This window comes from Mustela erminea, chromosome 11 (assembly GCF_009829155.1).
Source record: "Mustela erminea isolate mMusErm1 chromosome 11, mMusErm1.Pri, whole genome shotgun sequence".
Classification (NCBI taxonomy): Eukaryota; Metazoa; Chordata; class Mammalia; order Carnivora; family Mustelidae; genus Mustela; species Mustela erminea.
In genome coordinates this window covers 96,821,886-96,840,962 of record NC_045624.1, presented here as the reverse complement: position 1 = coordinate 96,840,962, position 19,077 = coordinate 96,821,886, and the positions used below count along the sequence as shown (strand labels likewise).

The 19,077-nt window shown below is 50.9% G+C and overlaps 1 protein-coding gene across 15 annotated transcripts in view; it reads right to left on the bottom strand.

Moving 5' to 3' along the window:
- IKZF1 (IKAROS family zinc finger 1) overlaps nt 1–19,077 on the bottom strand; it is a 94,777-nt gene that overhangs the window by 15,511 nt on the left and 60,189 nt on the right. For 4 of the 15 annotated variants that reach the window (XM_032306110.1, XM_032306111.1, XM_032306109.1 and 1 more), the window contains 3 exons: nt 12,771–13,031; nt 7,182–7,349; nt 3,040–3,165 (listed from right to left, as the gene is read on the bottom strand). In XM_032306110.1, coding sequence (XP_032162001.1) covers nt 3,040–3,165; nt 7,182–7,349; nt 12,771–13,031 — 555 coding nt within the window. Of the gene's footprint in view, nt 1–3,039; nt 3,166–7,181; nt 7,350–12,770; nt 13,032–13,385; nt 18,425–19,077 lie in introns of those variants that run through there. The other 11 variants (XM_032306118.1, XM_032306115.1, XM_032306119.1 and 8 more) reach the window with 8 other exon arrangements.

The window sequence follows — 19,077 nt, the reverse complement described above, 5'->3', positions numbered from 1 at the left end:
TTGGAAATGCGTGTTTGCTATTCGATGGGCAAACATAATCGTCTACACCCGATGTACATGAAGGCTACACACGAAACCCACGTGGCCCAATTCCAGACAAGTACGTGTGACCTATTGAGCACGTAGGCATCCTCACATGTTCCTCCTTCTCTGTTAAGCATCCCCTCCCCGCCCCGGGGCACCTGCAGCACTTACGTCCCCACCCAGCCACAGGGACTCCTGGGAGCAGAGATGCTCAGCATCATCACAGTGAGGGACAAAACAGTCCAAAGATTGCAGGTTGGTGCCGACCCTGTGTTTCATGCTCTTCCCCCTAAGAGCCGTAACACGATTTGTGCCCCTGACGGATCATCTTCCAAACGCTCAAAAGAAACTCATTTTTTTTTCCATAAAGGGAATTACAATAGAGGACCAACAAGCCTTTAACTAGGTAAAGTTATATTCAGAAAAATTAAACGTTTCTACATCCTAGCTAAGCCAGGCTTTGGTTTTTACCAAATCCCAAAGAACGGCCCCACCCTAAGGACTGAGGCAGGGAGAGGTTGTCCAGGGGTCCCTCTGAGTGCCAAGGGGGCTGGTCCCGGGCACCGTGGGAAGGACAGGGCGTGAGAAGGCACAGGTTCAGCCAGACCTGGCACAGCACAGGTAAGTGAGCAAGGACCCCCCCCCCCCCCGCCATCCACACCCCAGCAGCCCACTGCCTGCCCTCTGAATCCCAGATGTCAGCTTGTAGGACCGGCCCTGAAGTGCTTTTATGGACTCCCTCCACACCCCCAGTGCCTTCACTGCACACAGGAAACTTCTTCATCTCCCAAGCACAGGGACAGAAGGACAAACCATTGTGGTATTCCCAGCGATCAAGGGAACAAATGAGCATTTCAAGACAGAAATAATCCTGGCTGGCGAGGGGGTAATACATGTGTCGCTGACATATGCGCTCACTGACCCAGACAGCCAACCGAGGACACCCGCCAGGTGTCAAGGCTTCGGTGTCTGACATGTGTATGTTCACGTGAGGACGTGATACATGTCTACCTTCCCTGCTGTCTCCTCTTTCACCCAGAGCCTTTCTGCGAGGTTGGCCAGGCAGGAATTACCACTTCTACTTGAGAGCCCAAGGTCACGTTCACACACGGATTCGGAGACACAACTTGACCCCAGGTCTCAGGGACACAAAGCCTGCCCTCCCATGGATGAGCCCGGGCTGCTGTCCTAGAGTGTTCCTTCAGTAATAAGATGGCAGAGAAAGCCAATGTGTGTCTTTGAAATTCCATGTGTACAGTTTTAGGGGAAATTCAGATCACTGTGCTAGAGGGCTTGGTATGGTAAATAATAAATGGCAGCGAATATCTTGGGGAGATAAATGCCTTATTGAAACATGGGTCAGTCCATTTTGGAAACATATATTTCAAATAGGCTATTACCACTTTTCTCTGAAATTTTTCAATATTGGAAATGTGTGTTTTTCATTAAATGGGGAGACATAAAAGCACCCCCTGATTTATATGAAGGGTATACACAAAATCCATTAAAAAAAAAACCAATCCTACAGGTTGTATGCTTGACCTGTCGAGCCTACATGCTTCCTTCAACGTCCCTCCTTCTCAGCAAAGTGGGGCACGGTGGCACGTACTTCCAGGATCCACTAGTCTACTTGTGGCAGGAAAACACAATGTCTGAATGTTCAGATTTTATTCTGAAGGATCATCATCATCCTCTCATCCTTGGTGTCTGGCCACAAATGGATGACTATTACATTACCATTACTGTTTTACTACCTGATTTCCTCTCTTCTAGTAACCCTCGATACCCTTCCATCCTAGAAACAGACCTCAGACTTTGAAGAAGGCTAACTGAGAATATAATGGGATCTCCCCATTTTACAGGCAAGAAGAGTAAGGCCCAGAAAGATCAATGGTCAGCCCCCAGATCCACAGCTGATGGCTGGGCAAGGCAGCCTTAGAACCACAGAGCTCTGACCATGTAACACACAGCCCTGGTGCCAAATAGATTTGGTTCTTAGAACTGTTCGTCTCTCCTGCTCTCGCTGGTCCTTAATCTGAGTGTTCTTGTACCTACTTGGTCCCTCTCAACCATACACTCAAAAATGGTTAGGACCCTATATGTATGTGCTCCGTGTATTTCACCCTAAGAAAAATCCAGTGAGTAGTCACAAAAATTTAAAATGATACAAGTGATCTGCGTGTTCCCTGGTCAGTTTCCTTTATGAGCCATTCATTCAAGTCAGGGAGCTTACGGAGGTTTTACAAAATTTTCAACTCTTAATTTAACTTCTGCTCCTGAGTCCAGTGATGATCCTTCCCTTGGCGGAGCCGAGCAAACGGTGTTTTGAAAGAGGTTAACTTCAGTTGATCTATTCATAAAAAGTTAGAAAGGGTGCCTTCTATAGCACCGCCATCCCTCTGAGTGAATGCAGCCTCCTGTAAATTCAGCTGTCTGTTCCCACCCTTCACTTCACATTATCTAAGATCAGAGTCAAACGCTATCTCCTGATGGGATGCCGAAAGCATCAAGGCTCATAAGAAGAAAGCAGCCTTTCCTTGAACCCTCTGACAGCCGCAATCCTCTGGACTGTCAGGGTTTTCCAAGGAGCTCACCTGTTCCAGGCAGGCGATGACTGAAAACCCAGCCTGAAAGATTTTATTCAATCAACCTCATGAAAAAAATAGTTTTTTGAACAAGACTTCATATCTTATTTTGATTATTAAGCACAAAGAAGTAACCGATACTCCAAAGTTTAAAAAAAATCACCAAATCCAAGGAAAAAAACTGCAAAGTTTCAGGGGTGACTATTATCTTAGATGCTTCCCCAGCTTCCAAGAGGGAAGGGCTCAAAGTCAGGCTCTCTCTGGTGAGGTGAGGGCTTCGAAAGTCAGGAAGCACAGTGAGCTCTGGGTGAGATCACGCCGTGTTAGTGGCCCAAAGAGTCCGTCTGTCCCGGTGGTGGCGGCACGCACACCGGGAGCTCTGTGCCCGGGGCCCCTCTTCACCGCGAGCTGGGAGGGAGGGCCGGCTTACCTGGGTACAGGGTGCCTGGAAGACCCATGCTTTGCAAGTAGTTGTGGCAACGCTCCTTATGTTCCTCTAAAGAGCTGCGCTGTTTATAGCTTCGGCCACAATATCCACATTTGTGAGGTTTACCAACTGCGGAAAACACAATTGAGTTCGAGACCCCAATTAAGTGCTGGCCTTACGGGTAATGGGAATGCATGCAATACAATTATTATCAAAAAGGCAAAAAAAGAAAAAAAAAAAAAGGACCCCTCTACTCTTGAGAGCTAAAAGCCTTATGGGCTCAATCAAACTTGCTAAACTTAACAATGTTAATGCCCCAGAGTTTCTTTGATTGAACCAAGAGCTCCTGTGAGTCTTGCTTCATCTTGATTTGCCCATTGTCCTAGCGACCCAATTCTCTTCTTCAATCACTTCTTTAACTGGAGGAAATGGGCCACGGCAGTGGGGTCGGGGAGACGGAGACGTGAGGACAGCATCTTTACTGTGGGCCAGATCCAAATGCAGCCAAAGTGGATTAAATTCCAGGTTGCTCAGCTGGGTAACTTGAGGTCTCTAAGAAACCATAGTGGATAAGTATACACTAATGAAAGAGAATTCATTTCCAAAATGTATTTCCTTGTTCTAGTTTAGAGAAAGCTCTGCATCTCCCCCAAAACTTGCGGATGGTGTAGTTTCGAGATCAGCCCTGTCCAACAGAACTTCCTATAAAGATGGAAGTGTTCACCCTCTGCACTGTCCAGTGCGACAGACACTGTGCTGTTCAATATGGTGGCCATCAGCCCCACAAGACTACTGAGCATTCAAAATATGGCTAGAGTCACCACAGAATGTAGTTTTGATTTTGTATAAGTTCAGTCGATTAAACTTAACAATTTAAGTACCATATGCACCTAGTGGCTACCATATTAAGCATTGCAGTTCTACACAATGGGTTTGGTTCTTCCCGAACTTTATTATTAAGGGGTATTTTAGGGAAAGAACACTAATGCAAATTCATATCATGCTTAAGCTTAAAGACTTTAATACACAGCACCTTCAGAGATGAAAAAAGGTAAAGGATCCTTATTTATATGAGGAATATAAATTTCCATCCTCAGACCAGAATCTCCTCTGACTTTCTTCTTAAGTTGTTAGATTTCACAAATTTGAATGTATTGCATAAAAATCCATACCATCCAAATAGGAATGTTTGGTAAAATGGTTTAACCAAAGCTTATACTACTTCAGTCTCTTCCCCAGATGAATAGAAGCAATGGTTTAAGAAGAGGAACATTGAACAGAGGAGGAAGGGGGTGGGTCTTTATCTGTGGGAAACATTGTATCACTAAGATCAGGGAAGTAACACCGAAATATATGTTGCCTAAAATGGCACACTTTATGGAATACTAGCTTTAGAAATTGGTAGAATATAGACAACCCCTCAATGTCCTTTCCTAGAAAAGCTACCACTTAAGCAAATTCATGTGTATATGACCCAGTGTCTGAACATCCATTTTTTCTAAATATATGATTACTTTTAACTCTGGAACATAAGAAATATGTTCATGGTAAGAAACTAAACTGAAGTACACCTTGCAGCAGAACCCAATATTCTGAAGCAAAGAATGTCTCTAGCTCAGCTCTCAACTCCCAAAGAAAGCAGTGGGGAATGTCTTCCCTACCTTGCCAGATACTTGAGTCCTCCTCTTATCAGTATGGGACACATTTTATACCTACATCATCACCACTAATGTGTTGGTCTTTGGTACCTCAGGCTACCACCAGTGGCCAGAGAAAGTTATGAGGTTGATCATGGCTTTAGTGGAATGGAGAATTGGCCTATTTGGCTCTTCTCTAAGAGTTGTGTGTCAACGGCTCTCTTAGATGTCATTATCACCAGCAGCCCTGGGTCAGTGGTACAGTGTTAGCTGCTTGCTCAGCACTGCATCCATAGCAGAGATAAGCTGCCCGAGTCCACCACTCTTGTATGAAATTACTCAAGTCACTGGCCATGCTTAGAGCAGGACACCACCACCACGCCTTGAAGGAAATAAGCAGGCATGGAGCCAGAGTAACTGAAAATACTGTTATTAGATGTTCTAGACTTCACACTGGGTAGGAGAGCAGAGAGAGACATCCCTTCGAGTTTCAAGGGCTGATATGCAGGAGAGATTTCTGTTGCAAATCAGAGTCACTGGGGATGACAGTGACGTGGTTGGTGTCACCTAGGGATGGTCTTTGTGTTTTCCACCTCCATGGTGTTGTGCTTCCTACCAACCCTGACGCAGTCCTGTTGTCAACTGTGCTGATGTCCACTGGACCTGCATGAATGATATGCGTGAAGTTCCTTTGTCCTAGATCACCTGTCGGGCTCTGCCCACTGCTAGTATAATGGTCACATCTGAAGACTTGCATTTAGTTCACTTCTAGGGGGCAACATGCATGCTCCTCATTACTGACACACTGTAAACCCTGAGAGATGCTCACTGTCGCCCTCCCACTTCGGGGGAGCCAGCGGTGTGAACTGTCCCCTGCGGCAAAGCCGGCCCCAGTCCTCGGCACAGACCCCTGGGGGCGAAGGGGTGGCATTTGGGAACCTCCTCCATGGTGACTACTAAGGAGATCAGCATGGGGAGGAGATGGCGTGGCTGGGCCGCGACGGGGAGCCAGCACTCCCAGGGCGCCTGCGACCACCCCCCTAGCCTCCCTGTGAGCTCATGCTGGCAGGGCTCCAGGAGAAAGATGTGTGCCTGCAACACTGGCTAAAATGCGTACCACGACCCCTTCTGGGGTCGCTCAGAGAATTACACATTCCCATGGAACTTCTCTGAAGGTAAACTTCAGAAACTCACCTTCCAGCATGGACTCAAGCCCCTCATCTGTTGGAAGTCTCTCTTGAAGCCTCCCACCTCGTTGCCCCCTCCGGAGACTGACGGTCCCCTCCCTGCGCTCCCACTAGCCCCTCAGACACTTGTGTCGACACACGGGCAACATGCACTTCACTACTTCCCACCAGGCCCCTCCACAGAGAGAGGGGCTCTGGGGTGCTCCGTAATTGCTCAGTAACAAAGGAAGAGGCACAGGAAGAGGCCACTAGAACCTCCTCACGAACTACAGGAGACAGCCTGATTCTAGGCAGACTTTCCCAGGGACGCAGCATCCCTGCCCCTGGGGGACAGCAAGGCTCTGGGGGTGTTGGCAGGGAGCTTCCTCCCCAGCAGCGCCGCGCTCCAGAGAAGTTGCGGACCAGCCGGTGGTCCAGATGATGAGCTCTGGGCATGCAGGGGTTAAGTGTCCCGGCTGGACGGAGGGCTCCTCTCTGTTTCTCTGTCCTGCTAGACCACAGGGCCCCTTGATAGAATAGAGGATTCCTCAGGAGGCAGAAGATGGATCCCAAAGGTGGATGTGCACTTCGCAGGCTGGGAGAATTGGGGAACCGTCCAACGTTTGTGGTAATCACGATCCAGACTCTGGATTACTCGACATGCGTTTGCTAAAATTCTGGTAAGACCCCCAGAGTGACCTGTCTGCTGAGGCCTGCCTGGCTTCTGGCATGAGTTAGGGTCAGGCCCAGACAGGGAGGCCTGCCTGGGGGTGGGGACAGCCTGGTCCCCAGTCAGGACGCGTGGCCGCAGACCCTACTCACCTTCTCTCTTAGCTTTGAAAAGAAACTACGCCAGTGGCAGTGACCGCTAGCGGAGTCCTCTGCGTAAAGCAGAAACAGGTGTGGCCTGGCCAGTATCATCAAGAAGTGTCCCTGGGATCTTCCTGGGCCTTAGCCGAACGCTGGGTAAAAGGAGAGCTGGCGGAGTCCCAGAAGAGCCCCACTGACCGAGCACCCCGGGAAGAGGAGGTCTTTCTGGAGAGTATCTGCAAAGCAGGACTGTGTGTGTGTGTGTGTGTGTGTGTGTGTGTGTGAGAGAGAGAGAGAGAGAGAGAGATCCCACCCGCGCCCTCTGCCCCGTGGGGGAGTCCAAACTTGGGGCACAGGGGCACTGCTGCCACAGTCCCTGGGGGGTATGGGGGCCCAGTGGGGGCACAGTGCGTGGGCCCAGGCCCAGCCCACAGTGGGGGGTGGGGAGGGCCCGTACATGCGCACACACGCGCGCGCGCACACACACGCAAGCCCGGCCTGGACGCCTGGCACCTGCGCCCGGAGGACCTACCGGAGTGCGTCCTCAGGTGGCCCGTGAGGGCGTCCCGCCGGCGGCACGCGTAGTTGCAGAGGTGGCACTTGAAGGGCTTCTCCCCGGAGTGCAGCTTGATGTGTCGAAGCAGGTTGCCCTTCTGCGTGAACGAGGCCCCGCACTGGTTGCACTGGAAAGGCCGTTCCCCTGGGAGGGCGAGAGGGACGGGTGAGAGCAGAGCTCGGCGCGGGGACGCGAGGAGCACCCGGCGAGGAACTTGTTTCCCACGGGGCCGGTGACTTCCACCGGCTGCAGGTTTGATAGAACACGAGGCTTTCAGACTAAACCTGCCAGCTCCTTAACGCTTCACTGGTTGGGTCAATTTGATCTGAAAATCTAATTTTTTTTTCCCTAAATCAGAATGGCACATCACAATGCAAATTCAAACTCATTTAAATAAAGTGACTGCAACATTTTGTGATGAAGAGCCACTCTTCCTGATCAGCAGTTTTGGAATAAACCAATATCCAATTTTGCGTGTTGTGGCATTTGGTGGGGTTTTTAATGTGGCTTTTTTCAAAGGGTCTTTAAAATATGCCACTGAAGCAGCAAAATAAAAAGGAAACTCATTAAAAATGCATTTCAGGATCACAAGTTCATTTCAGCGTTACATTCTTATATTTAAATGAAAGGCACTTCATTATAACAGTTATAATAACTTCTTTTCATTTACATTTTTCCTGTATTTTGCCTTTCAATTTCTTCTCCATTACCTGTCTGTCCCTACGCAGGCAAATCAGGAAGGAGACAGACAGAGTGTGAGGCTCAGAGAGAGAGAGAGAGAGAGAGAAGGAGAAAGATTGAATAAAATGAGAAGTTAAGGAACTGTGAAGGATACTCCACATGGTCCAAAGAGAAGTCCCAGGGCCCCCCGTGGCAGGCTGTCTGAGCCAGACGCGCTCGGAGACTTCTGGCTTTTTCCTTCTCCCAAATCCTAAAACCACTAAGCTATCACTGGCCTATCTCTGCAGAAGATCAGGGGGTAATTTCAGCACGAGTCGTCTAAGAGATGCAGTTCCGCTGTGATTGGGAATTCTTTTAGGGGAGCCCCGACTCTGTGTGGCAGCGCCTGTCCCCATGGGTTTGGGATCCGACAAAGGGACGTAGAGGCATCTGTGAGAAAGAAACACGCCACTGGGCAGTCCTGGGTCTTGGACTCCAAATCGGTGACCATTTTCCTTAGCTCTTGTGTAGAAAGGATGACACGCTGGTCAGGTTTAAGTAAACACTAAAGCCCTTTTGAAAACAACTGCTTTTTTCCCCCTTCCTTTTTCCTTTTTTTTTTTTAAGAAGAGCTCTCTGTGCCCACAATATCTGGTGTTGAGATAGCATGAAAAAAAAACCAAAAATAAAAACAAAAAACCCAAAACACACTCACTTCCTGGTAACGGGTTTTTCTTAGGAAAAAAGAATGTGTGGAAATATATACTTAACAATGTTCTCAATTGCTTAATGTGGTTTTGGTGCACAAGGAGGCACTTACCAAAAGCAACTAGCAGAAGCCTGTCTGGGTCTATTCAAACCTACACCGGCCTCAGTGGAAAAGTTCAGATTGGTCCTGGGATGTCATGACTATGATCGCTTGTATTTTTCAGTGGGCCGGACAAAGCTGCTATGGTAATGATGGAAACTAGCAATGATATTGAATTATAGGCCCGTTGGAGGGATCCCTATACCCACTGGGACGTATTGGGCATTTTCCCCAGTCGGCATCTGAGGCGGACTTGGTTGGGCAAAAAGTCAGGCAGGTGGGAGGTGACAGTGATCCTGATTAGCTTGGGCTAAAATCTCAGAGTTGGTAGCTGAGTGGTCCCCAGGAGCCTCAACTAGGGAGAGATCATTACCTATTAGAAACACTTCTGAGCCTCCATCACACACACACGGGCGTGAAGGTGCATATTTTAACTCCAAGTAGATGCACGGGAGAAGAGAAATCACTGGTCGTCAGGGGCCAGGTGAGACCAGCAGGGTGCAATGGATCCTGGCAGTGTGGACCTCTGGCTGAATGTTCCGGAAAGGTCATCAGTCGGGAGAGCTCACACCACCCAAAATGCATACAGGGAGGGCAGAGGCCATACGTGGGAAACAAGTGTGTGTGGCGAGACCCAAAGCTAGCTAGCTGTGTGATGGAGCCCTTCCAGGCTGACGAGGCACTGGAGATCCGAAGGGCTGGAGGCGGAGGGGGGGAACCTAAGTTGGACCATGCCGGGGAGCGCTTGTCTGTGTAGGAGCTGCAGCCGTGGACCCAGGAGGGACGGCACAGTCAAGCCATGCCCCCCGCCCGTGAGAGAGGGCGAGGAGGAAAGCCAGGCGGCCGTTGCTTTGAGAGTGAAATCTGTCTTCTAATTTGAGTCAACAGTTCTCGTGTATCTTGCTGCGCCTGGTGTCTTAATCCTGCTGGCAAGCTTTCCTGGAAATCTATTTGTTTTTGATTGCCTGTGCTGGCATGAATATGTAACATGGGACATGGAGACTCCCGAAGACGGCGTTCTCCGAAGTGACAACCCAGGGCTCAGCTCGAGGTAGTTTCTGTCTGGAGGTGTTGTTAGCAGGGCAGGGGCATGGCCCCGCTGTGGGGGACAGAACACAGCCCCCGTTACCTTTGCTCCCCTGGAGCTGAGACTCCAGCATCAACTGCTTCCCTCCTCAGGTCCCTAGCTTGCTTCTTGCAGCTAAGTGACAGCGAGCTCCCCAAGGCTGGATTTCTTTTCCTTGGTGGGATAAAGGCTTTATCATCCTCATTAACTCAACATTAAGTTTTTCTCTCAGGGTCTACAGGTGCCCATGCCAGGGACCCTCTGTAAGAAGGTCTGAACACCTTGGATGTCTCCATCATAAAACTGAAGGGGGGATATCAGAAGAAGGTAGATTACAGAATATATACCTGAGCTGGCAGAATGAACTTGAGCCCATGCCAGCCACACCTCGGAGCTGATTGCTCTCTGATGCTGGTGATGGTGGGAACAGGGGAAAGCCTGAGACTGTCCAGAGTCACCATAATTCAGACACGTTTCTTGATCTTGATCATTTACAGTACCATCATTAAGGACGACACTGCTGCATATCTGCGTGGCGGGGTTTACCCTGCACTGTGTGGCTCTTTCATACCACTCTCCCCTGTGATTTTCACATCAACCCCGAGGTGTTGGTGGGAAAGGCAGTGCTATTACACTTGAGTTAAAAAAAAAAAAAATGAAACTGAGCGGCAAAACTTGGGATGGAAGTAGTGGGATCCGCACACAGGTTAGCGGGTGGAGCCCAGCGCACCTTCCCCAGTCGGGCTCTGGGCAGAGGGAAGAGGGGAGCCTGCCCCTGGAAGCCGTCGGGTACCAGGGAGGGAAGCCCTGGCATGATTTATATGGCCTTCGAGCATGAGAGGAAACTGCTCTAGAAACATTGGAAACTCGGAGAATTCGGGGTGGGGACGGACGGGTAGCAAAGCATGCCTTTTCTAACATGCTCTGCTTCAGATCTCAGAGAGATGGAACAGAAACCTCCCTGGTGTCATCTACTTATGCAACCTCGCTTGGATCCGCCTGCCGCAGTCTGCATTTATGCCAGTGGGGACATGTCATGAAGACCATCCATAAGTTCATTGTTTCAGGGTTTGTTGGATTGTTTTCATAAAAGCCAGACCAGGAACTGTAACACTGACCGTCTGCCTGTTCCTATTTCTGGAATGTACTTGTCCTACAAGGGAAGGAATCCGTTCCGTGCTTGGCACTAAGCTGCTGTTTGTGGGGACAAGTGGGCAGCACGCCGCCGGGGCTACTCTGCATATCTGCACTTGGCAGGTTTATTCATTAAATGCAATTATTCTTTTTATCGGGGCAGGCAGTCATTATGTTTTGGCGATTTAGTATGCCAGGATTTGATTCATTTATCAAATATTTATTTAAGCGAATTTTCACAGTACAGTCGGGCTTTACATGAATTAGCAAGGAAAGTCATTCATTTGTGAGGTCTCTTCCTCCATCAGGAATGTATTAACACGGGTCCCGGCGTATTTGTTAGGTGTCTATCAAGAAGTAACTTACCTTCGCTTTAATTTCCAAGTCATTACAAAAGGGGAGGGCCTGACTACTCTCACACAAGCTTGACTCAGGCCTCCCTATGAAGGGTTTGTTTCACGGGATAATTGGAAGATGAAGGGGCGCATTAGGAAAAGCAAAGTTTGCTTAATTTTAGAAGTTACGTTTTTACTGAAAATGCACGTTTTCCGAAAGTCAGCGGGTTTTAGGATTCTCCAGATGTCTTACAAGTGGAAGACATCGTTTTGGAGACTGTCGCGATTCAGATGGGAAAGTCACAGCTCCACCAAGGCCTGTGTGTCCTGACAAGACAGCTGTTCTGCTCAAAGATTTTCCTGCATTCCTGCTTAATTTCTGATAGTCATGGATTTATCTAGCCCTGGGGAAGACACTCACAAGGCTGTGATTTTCAAGTGTTCTTCCTACTTCCTTAAGTTATCTTTAAAATCTGCTGTGCCCCCAGAGTAAGGATTTCAGCTTTTTTTTTTTTTTTTTTAATCCTTGCAGACAGTGGTGACAGTAGCGGACGTCGTGGTGACCCACCAAAGGCAGCCCCTAGGCAGCCAAGACTCCGGGTTCGTCCGTTTTATGTTTACACTTTCAGTGACCACTAGAGGTGGTGACTTAATTGCGTTTTGCACACCTTCAGGGGAAAAGAGTGACGTTCTCTTCAATGCGGGGGACACCTCCTGCACACAGCTAAAGGTAGCACGTGGTCCCATTCATGTCCTGAAGACTGTATGAGGCCATTCGAGGTGACTCCACAGTCCTGGTGGGAGGGTAGGGGACCAATCGTCTGCCACGGCCAAGCACAAGAAGGGGCAGAACTATCTCACCCCCCACCCCCATGAGCTTGGGCACAGCTGTGGGACGCTACACTGTCCCCGTCCCTTCCTGTTTGGACACAGGAAACCTCCTTCTCTGAGGCTTCCAGACCCTCCAACAGACAGAGGCTCGGATGGGAGATTCTGTCCCCGTGGGAGGTGGACACTCAGCAGCAATCAGCAGTCTTGTCCTCAGGCTCACCTGTTGTCAGGGACACCACTGGGAAACTGAGCTGGACTTGGGGACATGTGGGACTTTTCCATGGCTCACTCACGTTTCTAAACACCGAGCTCTGGGAGCCTGGATTTCAAAAAGGCACATTTCACTCCCAGTTTCTCTGGGGAAACTTGGAGGAGCGCATGTGAGCGGCTCCCCCTCTTTTTGTTTGGTTTCGTCTTGTTGTTGTTTTTTGAGGGGAGGGGGAGGTTACAGGGTTACAGGGGCACTAACGCACAGCTGCCGCTCGTTAGTGGGAGGCGCGATCCCGGACCCTTGACAGCCCTGGGGAGGCTGTGAACGTTCCCCATCCAATGGCTTTAAGTCTAGGTTTGAAGAGGTGTGTGTTTAAAGTCCCTCTCGCTGCTGCTCCTTAAGAACAAGGCTACCCGTGCTACGACTTAGAACCGGTGCTGAGAGACAGGGCATCGCTCTCTTTCTGCTACCCCCGAGGACCTTTCCAGGCCACCAAAGGAGGAACTGCGCCAGGCCTTACCAGTGTGGCTTCGCTTGTGGACCATGAGCACATTGGGGCCGATGCAAATTATCCCACAGACATCACACTTTAGTTTGCCGTTAGGAAGTCGAATGCCTCCAGCTCCCGACAAAGCTCTGCTGCCTTGGCCACCGTGGGAGCCATTCATTTTCTCTCCCGCGGCATCAAGCACGCGTAAGTCCTCCGCACATTCTTCCCCATTCAGCTCACAGGCACGCCCATTCTCTTCATCACTCTGAGCCTCTACTTTAACATTACCGGCTGAAAGACACAACACAGGGGCCACTCAGTGTCATCGCAAGAAAACAGAACAACACAGCAGCAAAAAGACAGCACATCGAAGCGGAGAAGGTTCTCAGCGGCTTGTCAACCGGGATGGCGGCCCCGAGCTGGGCTCTCGGGCAGGTGGGTACCGACCGCGCAAGGTGCCCCCGCCTGGGGCCACCTCCCTCCTAACTGAAAAGCTTCTCCTCCTCGTCAGGCGACCTTTCCTTGTTTCATGGGTTAATACACGCTGGGACAAACTCAGCAAGAGCTCACGGTCCCATTTCTGGCCACGGACTCCCGAAGGGTTTCCGCAGGAATTCTGATGGTTTGTTTCTTTGGTACACGAACCTCCTATCTCCTTTTTTAGCACCCATGATAACGGAGCGTGCCCCGGGGTGAAGCCACGATTTTCTACGGGATTTCGAGCTGCTGAAGGGTGGATGGCAGCGTCTGTGGAGGTGACAGATCTCGTTAGCATCTCAAGCGGCCAGCCCCATGCGTGAGGGCCAAGGGCTGGCATTATCCTTAAATTATCCTGCTGGATCTGCATTCCTGATTCCATTAAAGTCACATCGAGGGCAGGGACAGGTGCTGTTTGCAGAGCTTTGTTGGTAAGGAAAATCAGAGGCATTTCACGCGCATCCTTCTGACGCACAGCCTGGTGATGAACTGATGAGTCCCACCCCAGAGCCACAGGAGAGAAGACAATGACCCTGAGCGCTAGCACTTCTCACATGGCCTCTATAGATGAAGGAGAACAGGGAGATAAATTTTGTCGAGTACAAGACACAGTGACCTAGACAGTAATTGGGACTACGAGATCTCTGATCGACATTTGGAATCTGTGGGTCTCCAGGCTTGGTCCGTGGACCAGCAGCGTCAGCATCAACTGAGAACTTGTCAGAGGAGCAAATTCTCCGGGCAGCCCCAGATGCGCGGAGCAGAAGCTCTAGGGGTGGGCCCAGCGCCCTGTGTTGTCACAAGCCCCCTCCCGGGGATTCCGACGTGGGGGCATGTCTGAGACCATGGTTTTAAATAATCAACCTAGTTAGTAACCCTCCTTTACGCAATGCTTCGATCATAAGTCAAGAGTCCAGACTCTGAAGCTGACATTTGTGCCTGGGAATGTCCGCTCCACTCGCTTGGAGCACTGAGATCTCGGGGGCAAGTCACACACCTTCCCTGGTTTTGGTTTTCACACTTGTCAAGGCCGGAGGGAGCAGCTGTGGCCGACCAGGGGCGCTGTGGGGACACAGTGAAAGGTCGATGAGGAGTCAGCTTAGGACGGGCACTAGGTGGGCCATGTGGGGAGGGGGCCGCCACCCCAGTGACATCTGAAACACGAAGTCTGTGCCAGACACACGGCCCTTTACTTGCCCTGGGGCACTTAGCTCTCACAAGGACCCGCTGAGGGGGGTCACGCTGTCATCTTGCGTCCGGGTGGAAGCTCGGGCACAGAGAGGTTGAGCCACACAAGAAGGTCACGCAGCAAGGGCAGACAGGGGAGGCCACGTGGGCAGCCTGGCCCTGATGCCCACATTCCTAGCTGCTGGATGGCCAAGATTTTCCTTTCGCTCTCCAGGGAAACAAATAAATCAGTAAATGGGACAGCGAGTTGGCACACGGGCCAGAGCCCAGGACGGAGTGTCTCCCCTCATCAGATCCCAGTGTTACATCCAGAAAAAGGGAGTCCCCACCTGTACTTTCCTAGTAGGTCCCGAAGATCGGACCCCCTGGAGCACCCCAGAGGGGCCTAATCTCTCCCGGCTGCCAGAGAAAGGGAGCAGGTCCCACTGACACGGGGAGTACAGGACACGAGGCAGGCCAGGCGGTGGGGGTGACATCAGGCTTTCTGACCTCGGAGCTCTCTGGAGTCCGTATTCCTAGGCACGCTCCCTGTCCCTCTCCAGGGGCAAGCTCATTCTCCAGGGTCTCCTTAGCACCGGGCTCTGCACTAGAATGCTCTGGAAATAGGACCGTCCAGTTGCAAAGGCTTCTGAATGCCTTCAGCTGGGATTATTTGTAATCATCTGGTTGGTGGCTTGTTTCTTTTATCAAATGAGACCGGGGGATGGGAGGGCAGGCGGGGCCCGTGATCGTGGGTGTGAGAGGTTCTTCAGCTAGTGGCGCCGAGACACGGGTGTAGGTCCGCACACCTGCGGCTGGAGAGGTGTGGGGACATGGAGAGAAACAACCTTGCTTGAAACCACCACAGCGGTAAGGCAGGTGGGTAGGGCTGTGATCCTGCCGTGTGCTGTGTGGCTGTGCGCTGCTGGTGACAGTGTGGGCCCTGCCTGGTGACAGGCAGGAGGGTGGGAAAGCAGTGGGACGACTTTAAGGGTGACGGGAGCCACAGCAGGCCACCGGCAGGGGGACACGCTGCATCAGGAAGAAAAGAGGCGAGGGTGGCCTGGGGGGGCACAGCACAGTGTCCCCTTATGTATGACAGAAGCCCTCAAACCAGACCTGATTCCCATCATAGTCCGACTTTCTCATTGCGATGATGCCAGGGGATAGTCGAGAACTGTTCACAGAACAAAAACAGGAGGTTCCAAAGGCACGAGAGCCTAGGAGAAGGGACCCGAGACTCTGCAGGGCCCAGGTGCAGTCTGAGGTCAATCTGCTCAGTGCCGAAGGAAGCAAGGCTCACAGGCTGGATTTCAGGGAGCTGTGCCGCGGCGGGTCTCTGAAGGAGAGAGCGCAGAGAACACCCCAGGTCCCGGCGGGGGTTGGAGGACCACGACTGGCAGGAGCGTGACGGGGCCCCTGGAAGCAGCCTCCGCTCACAGCTCCAGGTCAGAGCCAGGACCGGACCCCGAGAGACTGAGGGCTGGGAGCTTGCTTGCACTTTGGGGACAGATTCCAGGCCGCATTAGGGCAGGGAAGGTCTGTAGGGACCGAGGGGAAAAGGATGACAAGGAAGGGCCCGGGATCCCAGTGGGCAACACCGTCCCCATGGGCACGCCAGAGTCAAGCACCGGCGATAGCTCTCTCAATATGGGCAGAAAGCATTCTCAGCTTAGCTTTTTTTTTTTTTTTTTTTTTTAAAGATTTATTTATTTGAGAGAGAGTGGGGTGAGGGGCAGAGGGAGAGGGAGAATCCCCAGCACTCCTGTCTCTGCGGACGAATGCAGAGGGGTGCTGACCACACGGAAGACGCCATCCGAGGAGGGTGTCCATGAAAACGGGGCATCCCCTCTGCTGAGAGGAGAGAACACAGGCAACAAGGTTTCAGGGCACAAACCTATCGTAATAAGTCACGAACGCTGGTCTCCAAATTGTGATCTAGTGGACACAAATATCCAGTCCCCTTAAATTAAAACACACCTTTAAAAAAAAAAAACAACACAAACTGAGGACAGGGGAGGTGTTGGCCCCGCTTATCTATGTGTGAACAAGGTTTGGGGTGTCATGGCTCAATTAGTGATGTGCCTGCAAAAAAGAGAGGCAGAAGATGCAGAAGATGATGCAATCTTAGGATCCGGCACGGGGAGGGGATCTGAGCTGCTGGCCCTGAGGCCCGGCCCTGTGTATGCCTCCTTTAAAAGGACGAGCCCAGCCTGAAAGGTTCAGAAGGAAGGAAGTCAGTGGGGGCTGAGCACACTGGGGGCTTCCGTGGGGCAGGACCAGCTCGGACAAACAACTCGCAGGCAGGGAGACCAAGGCTGAACAGGAAAGCGGGCGGTCTGGGAGGTGTGGGCCCAGCAGAGAGGGGTCTGGGGGTGCCTGGGTGGGGGGCTCCTTCTGTGGCCGGGCAGGCGGCCTCTCGCTCATGGAGCAGAGTGGGCACCTGGGAGGTTCAGCCCCCGCATGTCCGTGTACACGTGTGACGGAGGACTTGGGAGACCCGTCCGACCACTGGGTTATGTTTGAATTCCACATCCCGCGGAATTCAAAGGCACCGGCAGTTGCTTCAATAAATGAAGAGTTCAGGACAGATGACCGGCGTTGACTTAAGCCGTCTGCCTGCTGGCCAGGAGCCCAGCCAAGGAGGAGGCAAGACTCCTACCGTGGTCCCTTGAGAAGAGTCAAATGGAACAGGACGAGTCCCGCTGTCCTTCAGATTTGGTCTCCTTCCGGTCCCTTCCATGAGACAGGCGGTCTCCCCTTGTTTGTGTTTATGGCTGTTTGGTCCGCCCCTTGGACACTGTCTCTGAGCTAACCGGGTTTGTGCTGACGTGCTCTCCTTTCCCTGGACTCCCGAACCCCTCACCCGCCCCTCTGAGCCAGAACGGCTCAGGCGCATGATGCTGTCTGTGCAATGCTAGGCCCTCCCTCCGCGTGGGGATTACACTCATCAGTATTTTGCAACTCTGTACCCCCACCACTTAGTAAAATGTCCAACTCAGCGCCGCCCTGGATTGAACGGATTAAATGCAGAACGCGAGGTGAGACTCACGCACGTCTCTACCCCAGAGCGCGCCGGCTCAGGCCTACTCCTGTGGCTCTTCAGCTGGTCCCCGAGAGCGTGTGGACAGGGGCCCGATTTTAGTATTTAATAAATGTGGCCTCTATTAAGAGCAGATATCTTCAAATCTTGAGTCCAAAGCTACTTTCCTTCTCAGATGCTGTCTTACATTAGGAAAAATTGAAATATCGTTCCGTAACTTAGAGACCTTCTATGTTATTAGTCATGCAGCAGACGTAAGGCAGACCCCAGACCCTGAAGGCTGGGTGGACGTCAGCTCGTACACAGTTGAGCACTCGACAGTCTGCAGAATCCAGGGACCTGAATCAACGGGGCCAGGAGGGCTCCGCTCCTGCCAAGCTTGCTCAGACTCATGAATGATTAAAACATTTAAATGCACAGATAAAATGTGCCTGCCAGCCCCCACCTGACAAATGGGTTGTGATTCTTCCCTGTTTTCCTTGCCCTTCTGGAACGTGTCTTTCTATTTACTGGTCAGGTAAATGTGTGGTCCGCAGACTGGGCTTTTCCATGGAGAAGAGATTCCGAAATTGTCCCATGGTCCGAATTTTGGCCACGTGGGCCTCAAGCACTCCATATTTTAAACTAACAACAACAATAACAACCAAATGGGAGACAGAAATATTCCTGCCACCTGCGACTAGCAAGCCAAATGCAAAGGGAGTAAAAATATTTACCAGAGATCTTGAATGAGCGTAATTAAAATTTGAGACGAAGAGGAAATACGTATTTTGTGTGTGTGTGTGTGTGTGTGTGGCCTCTAAAACAGATTTAGGAGAAAGTTTAAGGATTTTTAAGCTAAGAAAACCACTTATAACTTTTATTATTTAAAATATAGGGGTTTTGGAGCACTTGGGCGACTCAGTCCATTAGGTGTCCGACTCTTGGTTTCACTTCATACCATGGTCTCAAGGTCACGAGTTCAAGACCCATGTTGGGCTCCACAGCCAACAACAACACCACCTCCCCCCAAACCCCACTAAAATGTAGTATTTTTCTTGTCAAGATGCACAATTTATCCTTATTTGATACTTTAGGCCTTTAAATGAAATGAAGTCAGGGACAGAAAAGAGGAGTCTGACAGTGAAATGATTTACAAGCACATCTACATCTTCCTCAGGTACCCGGGAACACAAACTGGGATAGAGAAGGTAGTGGGGGGTCCAATGGGTTATAGTTTTACTTTTCAAGAAGGAAAACAAAGAGGCGAGGCAGAGCAAGCAGAGGCATTCTCCACCTTGCCCACCAGGTGGCGATGTTGGCCCAGGACAGCTGGGTTGCATCGCGGTGGGGGAAGTCCTAAGGTCCTCCACCTCCTGTGCGGGGGAGGGGGAGGAAGTTTACAGTCTGAGGACATGATATGGGGCGGGGAGGAAAGAGAGAGCTACGAGTACCTTGTGATTCATTTGCATAAGTATATAGACAAGCATATATCAAAACGTGCATCATCTACCTTATAAAATCTCCAAGCGGCATGGATCTTTCCATGAGTACTTCCCAGCATGCTTGCCCCCGAACCTCCCTCAGATTTAGTGATACCCTCTCAGGAAGTATTTTCTTATTCTTAAGTGCATTGGACGTCTCGACATTTGAGCTATGTGACTGTTCGTC